Here is a 19,489-nt window from a genome sequence, read left to right as displayed (position 1 = left end):
GGGATAAGTTACGTATTCATGCTTATCTCATGGCAGTTTTAAGCTTGGAACTGTGAAGGTCATATCTTTGCAGAGATAATGCTCAATAATGCTTCAATGTTTGTTTACCAATTGCTAATATAGGATTGAAACAAAGAATCTACTTTGGAGCAATCTGGAGCTGTGGGTGTATCATGCAAGTATAACAACTTCATCTGGGATCGCAAACCGGTGGCAATGGATAAATTGGTATGGAGTTATTATAGGACAGGTTCACTGGGATGCAGTTCCTTAAACTTAGATCGTTCAAGTCTAAGTTCAGTTTCTCATTCAACCATACATATTCATTCCACCAAAAGAAACAACATTCCTTCGGATCAAGGTGCACAGCACAGTACATATAACTCACACACGTAACACATAAAGTAATATTACCACAAACAAATTAACAAATAATAATGTACATTTACAATACAAGTTGAAACATAAGCAGTAGAAAGCTAATGGAGCTTCAGACGTGATGAGACCTGGAAAGTGGCAGAGAGTTCAGCAGTCTTACTGTCTAGGGGAAGAAGCTGTTTCCCATCCTAACAGTTCTTGGCCTCATGCTATGTTACCTCCCACCTCACGGTAGGGAGTCAAAGAGATTGTTGGATGGATGAAAGAGATCACTGACAATGTTAAAGGCCTGGCATACACAATGTTCTGGGTAAACATTTCTGATGGGTGGAACAGAGAGGCCCTGATGATCCTCTCAGCAGTCCTTTCAATTCTTAATTAAGTTTTATATCGACTAAAAATATGAAGGGAAAGAGGCTGAGAAACAGATTAACTTTGATTTAATCCAAGGCAAAACACATCCAAAAGGTGAAAGGATTTTCTTGTGATCCTACTTTAGAGTGAGTATTAAAAAGTGAATAATTGGCACAGGCATCCGAACACTGACAACAAACTTCAAAGCAATTAAGTCATTCATCAGTGGAACAATCTTTGGCATGAGTGTATTTGTACTCCAAGATCCCCTTGTATCTCTACATAAAATTAGACTATACCTTCTGAGTAGTAAAGAAATGTTCTATTCTACCTACAAATGTACTACCTTGCACTTCTCTGATTTGAATACATACAATTATTTGTCCCTAATTAACTTGTTAATTTTATTTGACTGTTGCAAGCTTCCTTGGTACCGGCTGCTACCCATGTCTATGCACTTTGCCCCCAATACTCACTGCTCAGTTTGGAATCCTTTGACTAATGTTTCTAATTTTAAAGTCTAAATCACTGATGCAAATTGTGAACAACATCAATCCTCCCAGTGATGCTTGTAAACCACCACTAAACACCTTCTTCTGCTGTTAATAATTAAATAGAAGTGATTATTAACAGAACAAAATGGTGCCATGTCTAGACTCCAGTCCTCTGTCAAGGAGTATTAAAACTAAGAACAAGAGACATTTCTAATCAGCACTCATCCCAGCGTGCATGGTATACCAACTCGTGCAACAATTTACTAAGCCAAAAAAGCAACTTTACCTTGGAACTCAAGAGAATTAATAACATTTTTGAATCATCATTAGAATTTCATCAAATCAAAAATGTTTACATCATTAGAAATGCAAAAAAAGACAACTCTCTTCTATGTCATTTTATGGTAATCAGAGAAGATGTTTTATACACAAGCAGACATTGCCAGTCCTGTTGAGTATGATACAATTCAAAGCCAACCATCCAGAGTACGGTTTATTAACTCAAGTGCCACTATCTTGCCAGTCGAAACAGAAGGAATGAAAAATTTAATGAGGCTACCATAGTAAGTGCTTTGTGGAGAATCCTTCTCAAATTTAATTGGGCTCAAGAGGGCAGCTTGAAGTGGCTTCGTTGGTACATGTTTAATGTTATAAAAAGCATAAAAGATATAGCAAAATGTCATCTTACCGCTGAGTCATCGGTGCCCTGGAAAAGGCTGATGCCATTTTGAGCGAGGTCCGTGACGGCTGAACAAAATTAACAACGAAAGAATTATTAAAAATCAGGTCTTAAATTTCACAAAATAACTAACTCAGGGCAGGGTCAGTGAAATGTCTGCTTTTTCTTGGCCAGAATTATGTAAAATTAGAAGCTCATTCTCCCACGCCACCCCCCTCATGTCAAACATAACACACTGGAGCAGAACTAGTCCATTTAGTCCATGTGTCTGCTCTGCCATTCAAACGTGGCTGGTACATTTCTGCCTCTCAACCCCATTCTCCTAACTTCTCCCCATAACCTCTGACACCTTTACTAATCTATAATCTATCGACCTCCACTTTAAATGTATCCAGGAAAACATCTTAATGTAATTCTTCCCCGATTCCTCTGCTCTTCTCAGTAAAATAGCATCGAGTTCCTGTCAATGACCTTCTAATGGTGGTGGTTATCCATCATGTCCAATGATGACAGGAAACCTGTGCAGGAGAGGTTTTAAAGTGGAAAAGTCATTGCACTGGGGCCATTCGACTCTCTCGATCTCAGAAGTCCAGGCCCAGTGGTACGACCAAATGTCACAAACGGGTCATCTTTATTGCAGTGGATGACCATGACGTCTTCTGTGCCTCGTCATGCCCTTCACTGTCCCCGGAGCATTGCAGAACCAGTTTTCTGGCCTTTAGACCTCACTGTTGGTCTCATCTGCCCTGCCCGGAGCTGATTTTTGCATGCTAAGTCAGGCATATCTCTATCTCAACGGAGTATGAGGCTGCTGGCTGCCCTCACATGGTTCAACCCGCCTGTTGAGGCAGTGTATCGGGGTGTGGTCACTGTCACATGCAAACAGCTACAGCAGCCACAGGTGAGAGCAGAGCATCTGATGGGAACCAAAGATCAGTGAGCCGCCCCAGAACAAACATGACAAGTCCCTTCACCCTCGTTGGACACCCCTCAAAGCCATTATTTAAACCCTCTGATGGCCACTATTCAAAGTGCAAGTCTGAACAACAAAAATTCCGTAGACTGAAAAAGCAACAAAAGAAAGAAACATTCACCATATCAGCCTGGTTTACATCATTTCCTGCCTCTACTTCAGATTCAGGATCTGTGGTGGTATAATTTTGTTTCTTCGTTGGACCATTCCAGGTCCAAGCTTCACTTGACACAGATGTGCACAGTTTTCCATCAATTAAAAATTCAATTCAGAACCTTGGCTGATTTTAAACCCCGAGGCATCAAGACCAATTATAACTCCCCAATTATTACCATAGCTGAGAACAATTAATTCAGCCCACATCGGGGATCAAACCTTATTTTTAACAATTCATTTACAGAACGTAGCGTTGGTGGCAAGGCTGGAAATATTCTTTCAAAGATGGCAAAGACTAAATCTCAAAAGCTGCAGCTCCTCTGACAAAGGTTATCTCACAACGCTGTTAGGTAGTGAGTACCAGAATTTGGATTGATAACAAAGAAGTGATGACATATTTTCAAGTCTGGATGGTGTTACAAGGGAATCTGCAAGCTATCACATTCCCAAGTGCTTGCTGCCTTTGTCCTTCCAAGTGGCAGAGGCCACTTTGCCTTGGTTAATTATAGAGTATAGTCATAGCACTAAAGCCCAGAAATAGGCACTCCATCTCATCAAGTCCGTACTGATCCCTCACCTGGACCATGACCCTTCATACCTCTCTCATCCATACAACCTATCCAAATTTATCTTCTACAATTTGACAACATTTTACAATTGAACCCATACCTATCACTTCTGCTGCCAACTTGTTCCACACTCATACCATTCTCTGACAAGAGACATTACCCCTCAGGTTCCCCTCAAATTTTTCAGCTTTCACCTTAAAGCTATGACCTCTAGTTCTAGTCCCACCCAACCTTAATGGAAAAAGCCTGCTTGCATCAACCTTATCTATTCCTCTCATGATTTTGCGTATCTCTTTATGAACTCCCCTCATTTTCCTAAACTCCAAGGAATGAAGTTCTAAATTATTCAATCTTTCCATAAGACCATAAGACATGGGAGCAGAATTTTTAGGCCATTTGGCCCATCGAATCTGCTCCGCCATTCAATCATGGCTGATCCTTTTCTCCCCCTCCTCAGTTCCACTCCCCAGCCTTCTCCCCATAACCTTTGATGCCGTGTCCAATCAAGAACCTAGCAAGCTCTCCCTTAAATACACCCAACGACCGAGCCTCCACAGCTGCCTGTGGTAACAAATTCACCACCATCTAGCTAAACAAATTTTGCCGCAACTCCATTTTGAAAGGGCGCCCCTCTGTCCTGAGGCTGTACCCTCTTGTCCTAGACTACCCCACCATGGGAAATATCCTTTCCACATCTACTCTGTCTAGGCCTTTCAACATTTGAAAGGTTTCAATGAGATCCCCCCCCCCCACAATCCTTCTAAATTCCAGCGAGTACAGACCCAAAGCCATCAATCGTTCCTTATATGATAACCCTTTCATTCCCGGAATCATCCTTGTCAACCTCCTCTGAACCGTCTCCAATGCCAACACATCTTTTCTTAGATGAGGAGCCTAGGACTGTTCACAGTACTCAAAGTGAAGCCTCACCAATGCCTTATACAGCCTCAGCATCACGTTCCTGCTCTTGTGTTCTAGACTTCTTCAAATGAATGCTAGCACTGCTTTCCCTACAACTCAGGTCCTCAAGGTGTATTTTATGGACATACAATTCAGTCAATGTGCACCAATGGCAGCTGAAATGGAAGTTTAGAACAGTGGAAAACGTTCCATTAACATTAACATCAAGGACAGTGATGCTTACTTCCTGACATTTATGGGTGTCCCTTATCATACCGTTTCCTGAATCGTCCTACAGCCACAAGAGATCCCATGAGCTGAGGAGCTGCAAAAAGTATTGAAGATGATGCAACAGCAGAAAATGTGCCCAATTCCAATTCCAAACTTATGGTGGAATGTCACTGATGAAGCACTTTAACATGGTTGGGGATAGAAAACTGTCATGAGGAATGCCTGGTAGATATAGAGTCAATTTCGCCATTTAAGAGAAATTTGGATAGGTACATGGATGGGGGGGAATGGAGGCCCTGTGCAGGTTGATGGAACTAGGCAGATTAATGGTTCAGCATGGACTAGATGGGCTGACAGGCCTAATTCTTTACTGTTCTTTGACTCTGTGGAGTAACGTCTTGGAGCTAAATTGATTGACTTTATGAGAGGTATAGATAGGGTAAATGCAAGCAGGCTTTTTCCACTTGAGGTTGGGTGAAAGTACAACCAGAGGTTACGGTAGGTACGTGGATGGTAGCAGTGTGGAAAGCTGTGATCCAGGTGCAGTTTGCTGGGACTAGCCATAAAAATAGGTCTGCACAGACTTTTAGGCCAAAGGGCATGTTTCTATGCTGTAGTTCCCTATAACTACAATGTGACTTGTCTCCAACCAGTGGAGAATTGTCCTCTTTGATGAAATTAAAGTCAACTGGCATCAAGGCACCGTGCTGCCATGTTATGAAATGCCGCTCTGATATCAGGGCAGCCGCTCTCACTTCATCACGGGAGTTTAATTATTATTTTGGACCAAGGCTGCCAATGAGTTCTGGACCCAAGGGAGCAGCCATCTTGTGATTGAGTGCTACTGCATAGGACAATCAATGGCATTCTACATCACATTGCCAATGATACTCTACATTACACAACACATTACTTCCTTCAGTGAGACAGCAAAGGGCAACATCTGGGAAATGGTATATGGTAGAAGGAGCATAGACAAAATGCTGGAGGGATTCAGCAGGTCATGGAAATGAACAAACAGTCAACGTTTTGGGCCAAGACCCTTCCTCGGCACTAGAAAGGAAGTTGGAAGACTGGACTGGATGTCTCAGCCCGTTGACTGGATGGTCAAATGCTTACCATTAATGCTGCCTGGCCTGCTGAGTTCCTCCAGCATTTTGTGTGCGTGGCTTGAATTTCCAGCATCTGTACATTTTCTCGTCTGCAGCCCATCTAGTCTGTGCCAAACCATTTAAGCTGCCTACTCCCACCGACCTGCACTGGGACCACAGCTCTCTATACCCCCACCAACCCATACCAATCCAAACTTCTCTTAAACATTGAAATCGAGCTTGCATGTACCACTTGCGCTGGCAGCTGTTCCACACTCTCACCACCCTCTGAATGAAGACGTTTCCCCTCGTGTTCCACTTAAACATTTCACCTTTCACCCTTAACCCATGACCTCCAGTTGTAGTCCCACCCAAGTTCAGAGGAAAAAGCCTGCTTACACTTATCCGATCTATACCCCTCATAATTTTCTATCCCTAGAATATTAAAAAAACAAATGACAGAAAACACTCATTTTTAGTCTATTTTTCAAATTTCTTTCCATTATTAACATATTTATCTTTCTTATGTTAATTTGCATTCTTTTTCTTTAGGATCCTGAGCCATATTTTGTGTTACACTTTATCTTTCTGCTTTAATTAAAATCAAAGCTCTCCCTTTCACAAAGTCAAAACCAAACATTTTCATTGCTCTGGTGAATTCATCAGCATTGCTTCTGTTTTCTCTGTTGGCTAATCCCTTTCCTTACCAGCTGGTCTGGTATTTCTCCATCTCTTTCTTTTGCCAACTTATTCTTTATACCAGGAATAAAGCTTCTTAATCCATGCATTATGTGAGGAACTGCATGAAACCTAGTAGTCTGATAGCACATTAATGCATTAAATTCGGTTCACTTCAGGATTTATCTTATCTATTACGTGGAGGAGTGCTCTCAATAATCCAAAATTTTTAGGAACAGAAACAGTAGCTTACAATGCTATGCAACATCTTATTCTCTGTGTTAACTATTTCTGTATTCCATAGCAAGAACCTATGACCATGCCTCCCTGAAACTATGATGATATTTCACACATTCACTGGAAAGGTTCATTTTCTGTAAATTATACACTTGTACTAATGTTTAACACCACTCCAAAATAAGTTTTTACAAAATATAGCCGGAATTCACTCCCTGGAAGGATGGTGATACTGGACGTGATTAAAAAATTTTAAAGCGGAGATACTGCTTTGTTTATTGGGCAATCCAAATGGAAGATGGGTAAATTACATTGAGTTTGAGCATTTACTACTAAATCTACTAAATAGTGGCACTGGTTTGTGGTCCTAAATCACCAGCCCTATTTCATTGTTCTCAAATACCTATTTCCCAGACCACCAACTAGCTATCACTGATTCATTCCAACTCCATAAAGACAACTGAGAATCATGCGTTATGGTAATTATGCTAAGTTCTATATTACTGAAATTAGCTTGTTTACTATTGATGACAACATTCCAATTGTATGTGCAGAGAATAAACCATTGAGAAACTAAGCCAAAAATAAACAATGTAATAAACAGAGACAAAAAAGTAACATTTTTTAAGAATTAATGTCTTAAGAAATTGAGAGTGTCACATGTTGATTGAGACCAACAAAACTTAATCTTTTCTGTAAAATTCAAAGAAGTTGCACCTTTAACTCACCTAAAAACTGAAGGACGTTCCGCAGTACCTGGTATCCACTCATCATTTTGTTTAGTTTACGTTTCGAAAGCAAATATGCCACCAGCATTGAAGCTAGAAATCCATTAAAACAGCCATAGCCCTTGAGAGCAAGAAAGAAAGTTTTCTTTACGCATTTGAATTAAACATTGAACTACATATTTTTTAGGTAGTTGTGTTGACTATATGAGCATCATTCAATTCTGGTAAAATAAAATGCTCAGGAGGATTAAGTAATACTTTGGTAGTGTTTATTCCTCAGTGGCTTCAGATTTAAACCACAATCCACATTGATTACAAACACGGGCAAGTCTGCAGATGCTGAAAATCCAGAGTAACACACACAAAGTACTGGAGGAACTCAGCAGGTCAGGCAGCAGCTATGGAAACGAATAAACAGTTGACGTTTTGGGCCAAGATCCTACCTCAGGACTGGAAAGGAAGGGGGAGGACGACAAAATAAAAAGGCGGGAGAAGGAGGAGAAGGATAGCTGGAATGTGACAGATAATGGCAGATGGGTAGGGAAGATAAAGGGCTGGAGAGGAAGGAATCTGATAGGAGAGGAGAGTGGACCATAGGAGAAAGGGAAAGAGGAGGGGACTCAAGGGGAGGTGATAGGCTGGTGAGAAGTGAAAGGTCATAGTGGGGAGCACAGAAAGGGAGAGGGAGAATTTGTTCACTCGAAGGAGAAACCTAATGTATATTGATTACAATATTTCTTGCCCTATACGTCATGAAACATTCAGATTAATGGTACTGTATTAGATTACATTAGAACTTCTTGCGTATTACTTATTTCAAAACTGTTCTGGTTGCAAAGTTTTCAATTATGATCTTCAGCCCATAAAAATCAATTCTGTCAACCATTGTTTTATATTTAAATGAAAATTGCAAACCTATTTTTAAAAAAATTTTAAAAATCGTAATGGATACTGGATGTTTAACATTGACAGTCTGTCTAGGTGCACTGAAGTGTAATATCATACCTTGTTAAATTCCCTCTGAAGAAGCCATACTTTAAGAAGCCCAATTCCATCCTTCATTCCGGGGAAATCAGTGGCACTACTGAAGAGGAAATTAAGGTGCTGTTCCATCACCAAGTCAAGGAGGATGCTGTTATTATAATGTGGTGTAGGAGGCTCATCATTTCCTGAAAATATAAATGATGTCAATATAATCGAATGAAGAGTAAATGTGAAGACTTCAAACCCAGCACAAAAAAAGTGTCTACCAGGCTGCATTGATTGGCATATTCCTAAAATATGGACAACTCATAGCAGACAATTCAAAGCATTGAAGAGATACTACCATTGCTGCTTTTGCAAATTCCTTCAATTCCACTGGTAAGATATGGGGTATCAATGTCAACATACTCTTCTGGGCTAACACCACTAGTAATAAAGTAGTAATTATGTTCAGTTGATACTAACAGGCAGTGTGATTCTTGACAGTTTCCCCTGGGTGGTTTCTGCCAGAAATCTCACAGTAACCGATCCTTCTGGCCCAAGAAGCCCATCCTGCCCTATTACACCCATGTGACCAATTAGTCTAGGGCAATCACTCAAGTCGAGTATGATCTCCTAAGGGGTTGTCTATCGGTGGGTATTCTGGTGGCTGTAGGGGCCAATATAGAATCCATATATTCTGGTGCCATATAGATGTCTGTGATTACTGGTTGGGTCTTTTGGTTGTTCATTCATTCCTTTTACAGCTGCCAATTGTTTTTTGCAACACAGCGGAGGTCGTTCTCATGTAGCTCTCTTGAACAGATTCCTTTGCCCACCAAAGGCTCGGAGACCTTCCTTCAACTGGGAGTAAAGGATCTATTTAGGAAGACGTTAAGTTAAATGACCTATCCATTGGAGTTGATGTTACTTTATTGTGGTGGAGATGCTTTTCATAAAAGTTGCTGGTGAACGCAGCAGGCCAGGCAGCATCTCTAAGAAGAGGTGCAGTCGACGTTTCAGGCCGAGACCCTTCGTCAGGACTAACTGAAGGAAGAGTAAGTAAGGGATTTGAAAGTTGGAGGGGGAGGGGGAGATCCAAAATGATAGGAGAAGACAGGAGGGGGAGGGATGGAGCCAAGAACTGGACAGGTGATAGGCAAAAGGGGATACGAGAGGATCATGGGACAGGAGGTCCGGGAAGAAAGACGGGGGGGGGGGGGGGGGAGGGAGGACCCAGAAGATGGGCAAGGGGTATATTCAGAGGGACAGAGGGAGAAAAAGGAGAGTGAGAGAAAGAATGCGTGTATAAAAATAAGTAACAGATGGGGTACGAGGGGGAGGTGGGGCATTAGCGGAAGTTAGAGAAGTCGATGTTCATGCCATCAGGTTGGAGGCTACCCAGACGGAATACAAGGTGTTGTTCCTCCAACCTGAGTGTGGCTTCATCTTTACAGTAGAGGAGGCCGTGGATAGACATGTCAGAATGGGAATGGGATGTGAAATTAAAATGTGTGGCCACTGGGAGATCCTGCTTTCTCTGGCGGACAGAGCGTAGATGTTCAGCAAAGCGGTCTCCCAGTCTGCGTCGGGTCTCGCCAATATATAAAAGGCCACATCGGGAGCACCGGACGCAGTATATCACCCCAGCCGACTCACAGGTGAAGTGTTGCCTCACCTGGAAGGACTGTTTGGGGCCCTGAATGGTGGTAAGGGAGGAAGTGTAAGGGAGGAAGTGTAAGGGCATGTGTAGCACTTGTTCCGCTTACACGGATAAGTGCCAGGAGGGAGATCAGTGGGGAGGGATGGGGGGGACGAATGGACAAGGGAGTTGCGTAGGAAGCGATCCCTACGGAATGCAGGGGGGGGGGGAGGGAAAGATGTGCTTAGTGGTGGGATCCCGTTGAAGGTGGCGGAAGTTACGGAGAATAATATGTTGGACCCGGAGGCTGGTGGGGTGGTAGGTGAGGACCAGGGGAACCCTATTCCTAGTGGGGTGGCGGGAGGATGGAGTGAGAGCAGATGTACGTGAAATGGGGGAGATGCGTTTAAGAGCAGAGTTGATAGTGGAGGAAGGGAAGCCCTTTTCTTTAAAAAAGGAAGACATCTCCCTCGTCCTAGAATGAAAAGACTCATCTTGAGAGCAGATGCGGCGGAGATGGAGGAATTGCGAGAAGGGGATGGCGTTTTTGCAAGAGACAGGGTGAGAAGAGGAATAGTCCAGGTAGCTGTGAGAGTCAGTAGGCTTATAGTAGACATCAGTGGATAAGCTGTCTCCAGAGATAGAGACAGAAAGATCTAGAAAGGGGAGGGAGGTGTCGGAAATGGACCAGGTAAACTTGAGGGCAGGGTGAAAGTTGGAGGCAAAGTTAATAAAGTCAACGAGCTCTGCATGCGTGCAGGAAGCAGCGCCAATGCAGTTGTCGATGTAGCGAAGGAAAACTGGGGGACAGATACCAGAATAGGCACGGAACATAGATTGTTCCACAAAGTCAACAAAAAGGCAGGCATAGCTAGGACCCATACGGGTGCCCATAGCTACACCTTTAGTTTGGAGGAAGTGGGAGGAGCCAAAGGAGAAATTATTAAGAGTAAGGACTAATTCCGCTAGACGGAGCAGAGTGGTGGTAGAGGGGAACTGATTAGGTCTGGAATCCAAAAAGAAGCGTAGAGCTTTGAGACCTTCCTGATGGGGGATGGAAGTATATAGGGACTGGACATCCATGGTGAAAATAAAGCGGTGGGGGCCAGGGAACTTAAAATCATCGAAAAGTTTAAGAGCGTGAGAAGTGTCACGAACATAGGTCGGAAGGGATTGAACAAGGGGGGATAAAACTGTGTCGAGGTATGCAGAAACGAGTTCGGTGGGGCAGGAGCAAGCTAAGACAATAGGTTGGCCAGGACAGGCAGGTTTGTGGATCTTGGGTAGGAGGTAGAAACGGGAAGTGCGAGGTGTGGGAACTATAAGGTTGGTAGCAGTGGATGGGAGATCCCCTGAGTGGATAAGGTCGGTGATGGTGTGGGAGACAATGGCCTGGTGCTCCTTAGTGGGGTCACGATCGAGGGGTAAATAAGAGGAGGTATCCGTGAGTTGTCGCTATGCCTCGGCAAGGTAGAGGTCAGTACACCAGACTACAACAGCACCCCCCTTATCAGCGGGTTTAATAATAAGGTTAGGATTAGTGCGGAGGGAGTGGAGAGCAGAGCGTTCCGAAGCAGTGAGGTTGGAATGGGGACAAGGTGCGGTGAAGTCGAGACAGTTGATGTCCCGTCGGCAGTTAGCGATAAAGAGATCCAGAGCAGGCAGAAGACCAGAGCGGGGTGTCCATGAAGAAGAGGAGGGTTGAAGATGGGAGAAGGGGTCATCGGTGGGGGTGGAAGAGTCCTTGCCGAAGAAGTAGGCTCGGAGACGGAGACGGTGGAAGAAAAGTTCCGCATCGTGGCGAACACGGAACTCGCTGAGGTGTGGGCGAAGGGGGACAAAGGTGAGGCCCTTACTGAGGACAGTGCTCTGCCTCAGACAGTTGAAGGTCGGAGGGGATGGTAAAGACCCGGCATGGATGAGAGCTGGGATCAGAGGGGGGAGGGGGGAGGCTGGGGGTGTCAATGGAGAGGGGAGGGTTGAGGTGAGAGGAAGATGGAGCCTCTGAGGGCCCAGGAGCTGGAGGTGGGATCTGAGGGAGACGGGATTGCAGAGTATTGGTGGGGGAAGGGGAGACGGGAGTCACAATAGCAGCACATAAAGACCCGGCCTGGAGTTCAAGGCTGGAATCTTGAGAGCTGGGATCAGAGGCGGGAGGGGGAGGCTGGGGGTGTCAATGGAGAAGGGAGGGGTGGGGTGAGAGGAAGATGGAGCCTCTGAGGGCCCAGGAGCTGACGGTGGGATCTGAGGGAGACGGGATTGCAGAGTATTGCTGGGGGAAGGGGAGACGGGAGTCACAATAGCAGCACATAAAGACCCGGCCTGGAGTTCAAGGCTGGAATCTTGACAGCTGGGATCAGAGGCGGGAGGGGGAGGCTGGGGGTGTCAGTGGAGAGGGGAGGGTTGGGGTGAGAGGAAGATGGAGCCTCTGAGGGCCCAGGAGCTGACGGTGGGATCTGAGGGAGACGGGATTGCAGGGTATTGCTGGGGGAAGGGGAGACGGGAGTCACAATAGCAGCACATAAAGACCCGGCCTGGAGTTCAAGGCTGGAATCTTGACAGCTGGGATCAGAGGCGGGAGGGGGAGGCTGGGGGTGTCAGTAGAGAGGGGAGGGTTGGGGTGAGAGGAAGATGGAGCCTCTGAGGGCCCAGGAGTTGACAGTGGGATCTGAGGGAGACGGGGTTGCAGAGTGGTGGTGGGGGAAGGGGAGACGGGAGTCACAATAGCAGCACATAAAGACCCGGCCTGGAGTTCAAGGCTGGAACATAAACCCAATATACCCCTTGCCCATCCTCTGGGTCCCCCCCCCCCTTGTCTTTCTTCCCGGACCTCCTGTCCCATGATCCTCTCGTATCCCTTTTGCCTATCACCTGTCCAGCTCTTGGCTCCATCCCTCCCCCTCCTGTCTTCTCCTATCATTTTGGATCTCCCCCTCCCCCTCCAACTTTCAAATCCCTTACTCACTCTTTCTTCAGTTAGTCCTGACGAAGGGTCTCGGCCTGAAACATCGAATGCACCTCTTCCTAGAGATGCTGCCTGGCCTGCTGCGTTCACCAGCAACCTTTATGTGTGTTGCTTGAATTTCCAGCATCTGCAGAATTCCTGTTGTTTGAGATGCTGTTCATGTTGGCTCTTTCCAGTATATTAATGTTAGTACACCTGTCCTTCCAGCAGATCCTCAAACTCTTTCGTAAGGTTTATCGTGTGAGGAACGTCTGGCAGCCCTTTGGCTGTATTCCCTGGAGTTCAGGAGAATGAGCGGGGGATCTCAGAAACATTCTGAATGTTAAAAGGCCTGAACAGATTAGATATGGCAAAGTTATTTCCCGTGGTAGGGGATTCTAAGACAAGAGGGCACAACTTCAGGATTGAAGGATGTCCTTTCAGAGCTGAGATGCAGAGAAATTACATCAGTCAGAGGGTGGTAAATCTGTGGAATTTGTTGCCACAAGTGGCTGTGGAGGCCAAGTCATTGGGTGTATTTAAGGCAGAGATAGATAGGTTCTGATTAGCCAGGGCATCAAAGGTTATGGGGTGAAAGCAGGGGAGTGGGGATGACTGGAAGAATTGGATCAGCCCATGATGGCAGGGCAGACTCGATGTGCCGAATGGCCTACTTCTGCTCCTATATCTTATGGTCTTATGTTCTTTAGTGTTATTGTTCCAGGGCTTTCAGTTGTCTACTGTCAGTGGCCCATGATTCAACTCCATACAGTAATGTAGGAAGAATGGCTGCTCGAAAGACCAGAAGTTTTGTTTGGACCTGTAGGTTGCAGCCTTCAAAGACTATTTCCCTTAATCTTGCATAGGCTCCATTAGACTACTCTGCTGGTGGTTGATCTCTGAGTCGATGTCTGCATTTGAGGAGAGAAAGCTGCCAAAGTAGGGAAAGTGGTCTACATTTTCAAGGGCGCTATCATCAGCTTTTATGGAGGGCTGAATAAATGGCTGATTGGGTGCTGACTGATACAGGATCTTTGTCTTTTTAATATTTAAAACAAGACCCAGAACTCCATGTGCCTTAACAAAGGCATTCAGGATACATGGAGGTCTTCTTCAGAGTGTGCTACAATTGGGTTGTCATCCACACACTGGAGCTCTGCGGTAGTGGTGATGCTGACCTTGTCTTTGACCTTGAACCAGTTGAGGTTGAAAGACCTGTTGTCCGTTCCGTACATGATTAGGATTCCCTGTAGCAGGTTTTGGCCAATGAGGTGAAGGATGGCAGCAATAAAGATGGTGGGCGCAATGACACGGCCCTGTTTGTCTCTGTCTTGACAGTGAAGGGTACTTCCCATCCCTAGCCTCACTCTCTCTTCCCAAATCCCATCTGGATCCAGTGGCAAGACAAGAGTCGAGATGGCTGGGGATGGGACTAGGCGCAGTGGATGACCAGGACGTCTTCTGTGTCTAGTCGTGCTCTACGCGTTCCACGGCGCTTGCAGAGATCGCCTTCTTGACCATTGGACCTTCCATTGGTCTCGTCCGCTCAATCCGCCGGAGTCTGTCTTCACATGCTGGGATAGACAACTCCCTATCTCACCGAGGGTTTGAGACCCGTCGGCTACCCTCACCTGGTTTGGCCGGCTTGTCGAAGCCATTGCCCGGGGTGTGGCCGCTTCCGCATCTACTTCATCATTCGTTCTCAATGATAACTTGGAACCTTTCAACACTCAAAGCTGGATCACTACACTGCATTGTAAATATTTTAAACCACTTTTTTTTTTATAATGATGCTGTTTATATTGTAAATACATGCTGGTACTTAAGTACTTTATTCTTATATAATTCTTTATGCTTTATAATTGTTGAAAGTTGTTTTATCGTTGCATGTCACGCCAACACACCACAGCAAATTTCTATTACATGTAAAAGTATATGGGGACTAAAGCTGACTCTTGTTTAACAAATTTTATCTAGTGTTTTTCATCCATGGTGGGAAATGTGTTCATCAACCTTTGCCTTTTGTCAGAATCAAATCTGTTTTGCGACTTACAAAAAATTAACAACAACTAGGAGGTGTGAAGCTGCTGTCATCACTACATGAAACACTATACTGAAAAGAAGATATGATAAGAGTCACAACGCAAACCTCCTTGAGCAGATTTTTGTTCTAGAAACCAGGACGCACGAATGTTGTTTCTGCTGGGATGAAACCGTGACAGCTTGAAGAAAGAAGCAGGTGCACATGGATGGATCCTCACGGTGACCAGTTTCTCATCTTTACCTGGAATCACAAGTAAGCTGTGTAAAAGCCTTTTTCTTACAAAAATAGGTGAAGCAAGCATTTTTTAAAACAGTAAAACCTAGAGCTTCCACAAGATTGCCCTGAAAGTTCTCTCAATTCTCTACTCAAACTTTAAGCATGGAACACAAATGGATTTTTCCTTGATTATTTAGATTAGTTCAATAAATATCACTCTGGAGGCTGGCCAGTCCATAACCCTGGCCATATCCTCAGATCAAATTTATAAATACCACAACTTTCTGTTAATTTTAGTCAATTGACTACATTCCAGAAGGCTCTGATATACAACAGCACATTTTACACAATTATAGTTTACTAAGGGACTGACAACTACACCCAATGGCCACTGTATTAGATACACCTATATACCTGCTCGTTAATGCAAATATCTAATCAGCCAATCATGAGGCAGCAACTCGTTGCACAAAAGCATGCAGACATGTTCAAGAGATTCAGTTGTTGTCCAGACCAAACATCAGAATTGGGAAGAAATGTTATCAGACCATAGAATAATTGGTGGTGCCTGATGGGGTGGTTTGAGTATCTCAGAAACTGGTGATCTCCTGGAAGTTTCATGCACAATAGTCTGTACGGTTTACAGAGAATGGTGTGAAAAACAAAAAAAATCCCTCCAGCGTGCAGCAGTTCTGTGGGCGAACACACCTTGTTAATAGGAGACGCAAGAGGAGAATGGCCAGACTGGTTCAAGCTGGCGGAAGAGCATCTCTGAATGCACAACATGTCAAAGCTTGAAAGGGATGGGCAACAGCAGCGGAAGACCACGGGTGTGCACTCAGTGGCCACTTTATTAGGTACAGGAGGTAAAGAGGGTACTGAGTGTATAGTTCTTTAAGTATTTTTCAATCATTTGAAACTGGGTTACTCACAATCTAAACACACAGTTAATTTTGTCATTAGCAGATTAAGTCTGCTCTTCACAGAAGTGTCAACAGACACAATTGTGGTGAATTATTCTGTAGCACAGACATCTTCAGAACTTTTGCCCATATCTTCATTTTCATCTGACTATGTTTACATTTTCACTTGACTTGACAAGGCTTCCTGAGGCAAAGATGCTTAAAGGCTCCAGTCAGAAATTTGAGCAAAATCTTTTGATAAAGTGCTGCAGAAAATGCTGAGATAAAAAGAAGGGAAGCAGGAAGAGTTCAAGTTCAATTATCATTCAACTATACACATGTACACAACTAAATAAAACATTGTTCCTCTAGGGCCAAAGTGCAAAATGCACACATACATTCACACATAGCATATATAATTATGATAGCAAATACAGCCACAAAATAATATTAGTACAAGTCCCTGAATGGCATGGCCTGAAGCTTGATGGTGCGCGGGATGTTGTCCTGGAGCCATGGTTCTGCAAGAGCAAGCGCACAGTGGGTCAGCCACAGACAAATGCAATCCAGCTCACCTTCCAGGGAGCGAACACTGGAGAGTAACACCCAAAGGAAGAGCTTGCATGCAGGGGCCAGCCCCCAACTCAGCACAGATTCCAGCATGCCCACTACACCTCCACTCTTTCCCACACCACCTCTGGCACCTCTTCCCTGGGTGGCTGCTACAGACAACAGCGCATCATCAGGTCCTGGCCCGCACAACCCCAAGGCCACAGAGCTCCCCTGTCATCGACCTCACCAATGAACTGGTCTTACAGTATTTTACATTACCAACGTCTAGCAGACTCTTTTGATCACAAGAAATACTTCTAAGACAAACATTTGCACCATTTGTCAGGCCAGAGAGGCCACTGCGATGAACCGTGCCACCATCTTGATGATAAGAGGCACAGGTAGGGTGGTCTGCCAGCCTTTTTCCCAGGATGGCAATGGCGAATACGAGAGGACATACTTTTAAGGTGCTTGGAAATAAGGATAAGGAAGACTTCAGAGGTTGGATTTTTTAAAAATTTTACACAGAGTTGTAAGTCCATGGAATACACCATTGGTTAATGCTTTGGATTCAAGGTCCTTCAGCAGAACTGTTCTGATAAGGCAAACTATTTCTCCTTCTATAGGTGCTACTTGACTTCATGTTCAAGTTTGTCATTCAAGCAAACACCTGTAATAGCTAAACGAAACATTGTTCCTCTCTGGCCAAGGTGCAAAACACAGTACATATAGTCACACTTAGCACATACAGTTACAATCCAGCACACACAGCCACATAATAATACTACCACAAGTTTTGACTGGCCTGGTCTGAAGACCGACATAAAGTGTAATGTGCAGGTTTATGTTTGCGTACTTGCTGAGCTTTTCCAGCATCTACAAGCTTTTTTTCCCCCTTTACTTACATGGACAAAATGCTTTGATAAAATATTAAACTTGGTTCTCTTTCTGGTATCATCAGCATCCCACTTTGTTCTCAAGTTTTCAAATGATATGCACCTGAAGCTTTTGGACAGATGATGACTAATCTATTGTACACTTACAGCATATTAGAGTTTTTGATTCCATTTCTCCCCCCAGTTCTTGCATTTTTTTTTGATATTCAGGAACTAATCGGTAGAAACTCCTTAATACAAAGGTCTTGTTCACTCCAAGCATCTGTAATATTCAGCACACTCAAATATAACTGACACCAACAAATTCAGAATCAGAAGGGCCAGCTACGGCTAAAACAAAGAAAACCTGCACTTGCAATACAAAAGTATACAAATTATGTAAATACAAAATAAAAATGCAAATAAAAAGCAGAAAGTCTTGGGAATAATCAACAGGCCATTTATCTATAAAGACAAAAAAACACTCGATGTTTCAGATCAAATACCTTTAATCAGAATTGTTCAACCTAGTCTGATGAAATGATACTGACTTGAAGCATTAGCTCTACTTGTTCCTCCAAGTGCATTCCCTGATCTTGCAGGCAGGATGAAAATTGTTTTTTTAAATTTTGGAAGGGACTGTTATTTCATTCTTTATCAGTAAATAAAATAAGAGGGGTATCTATTTTTATTAATTCTAAAATCCCTTTTGTTCATTTTAATACTGTTGCTGATTTAATTGGAAGATATTTAATTGTCACAGGTCTGTTACGTGGTCAAAAGGTGGCTTTGGTGTGTGTATATACACCTAATATACAAACATTTGTAGATAGCCCTCAAATTTTTAAGAAGCTATTTTCTGTATTGCTGAATTAAATGAATATAAATTGATTATGGGTGGTGACTTTAACTACTGTCTCAATCCGTCAATTGACAGATCGTCCACTAATCTGTCGCTTCCTAATAAAGCTGCGACTTCTATTAATTCTTTTTTATTAGAATACGGTTTGGTGGATATTTGGAGATTTAGAACATCCTAAAGAAAAAGATTGCAACACACATAAAAGTTGCTGGTGAACGCAGCAGGCCAGGCAGCATCTCTAGGAAGAGGTGCAGTTGACGTTTCAGGCCGAGACCCTTGTTTGCGTAAAAAAAAATTTTTCTTTTTTTTTTCCACTTGTATACCATAAATATTCAAGAATTGATTATTTTTTGCTGGACACACGATTGGTGCCCTCTGTTGCTGAGTATGCGTATGATGTGATTGCGTTGTTGGATCATGCACCTATGAAACTAACTTTGAGGTTTTCTGATAATATTCAGATACTTCAGTGGAGACTTAATGTTTCATTGTTACAAGATTCAACCTTTGTAAATTTTATTAAAGAGCAAATATCTCTATTTTTTGAATTAAATACAACTGAGGGAATGTCAAATTTGGTTATTTGGGATTCAATGAAATCTTTTCTTAGGGGACAGATAATTTCATACTCAGTAGGTTTAAGAAGGAAGACTAAGGCAGAACTTTTATTGATTACTAATAGGATTAAAAAAATAGATAAGGTTTATTCAGTAATGCCTAGTGAAGATCTCTTTAAGGAAAGAGTGGAACTCCAAACACAGCATGATTTGCTTTTGACTTTTCCCATTGAACAGCAACTTCTTAAATCCAAAAGCCAATTTTATATACATGGAGACAAGTCAGGCAAATTATTAGCTGGTCAGTTAAAAGCAAATATGGCTGGAAGACAGATCCTGAAAATACGAAGACCTGATAGAACTGAAACTGTAAATCCTTATGAAGTTAGTAAGATATTTATGGATTTCTACTCTAATCTTTATACATCTGAATTTTCAGACAATATTACTTTTATGAATAGATT

The 19,489-nt window shown here is 43.3% G+C and overlaps 1 protein-coding gene across 1 annotated transcript in view; it reads right to left on the bottom strand.

Annotated features, from left to right (window-relative positions):
- Positions 1-19,489, bottom strand: part of nol6 (nucleolar protein 6 (RNA-associated)) — a 109,430-nt gene that overhangs the window by 56,988 nt on the left and 32,953 nt on the right. Inside the window, exons 6-9 of the mRNA XM_072252336.1 lie at positions 15,167-15,301; positions 8,474-8,637; positions 7,469-7,589; positions 1,915-1,973 (exon numbers count right to left, since the gene is read on the bottom strand). Of these exons, the coding sequence (XP_072108437.1) occupies positions 1,915-1,973; positions 7,469-7,589; positions 8,474-8,637; positions 15,167-15,301 (479 nt within the window). The remainder of the gene's footprint in view (positions 1-1,914; positions 1,974-7,468; positions 7,590-8,473; positions 8,638-15,166; positions 15,302-19,489) is intronic.

This window comes from Mobula birostris, chromosome 3, assembly GCF_030028105.1.
Source record: "Mobula birostris isolate sMobBir1 chromosome 3, sMobBir1.hap1, whole genome shotgun sequence".
Classification (NCBI taxonomy): Eukaryota; Metazoa; Chordata; class Chondrichthyes; order Myliobatiformes; family Myliobatidae; genus Mobula; species Mobula birostris.
Note: the sequence above shows the minus strand (reverse complement) of the source record. Positions and strands in the feature narration are given on the sequence as shown.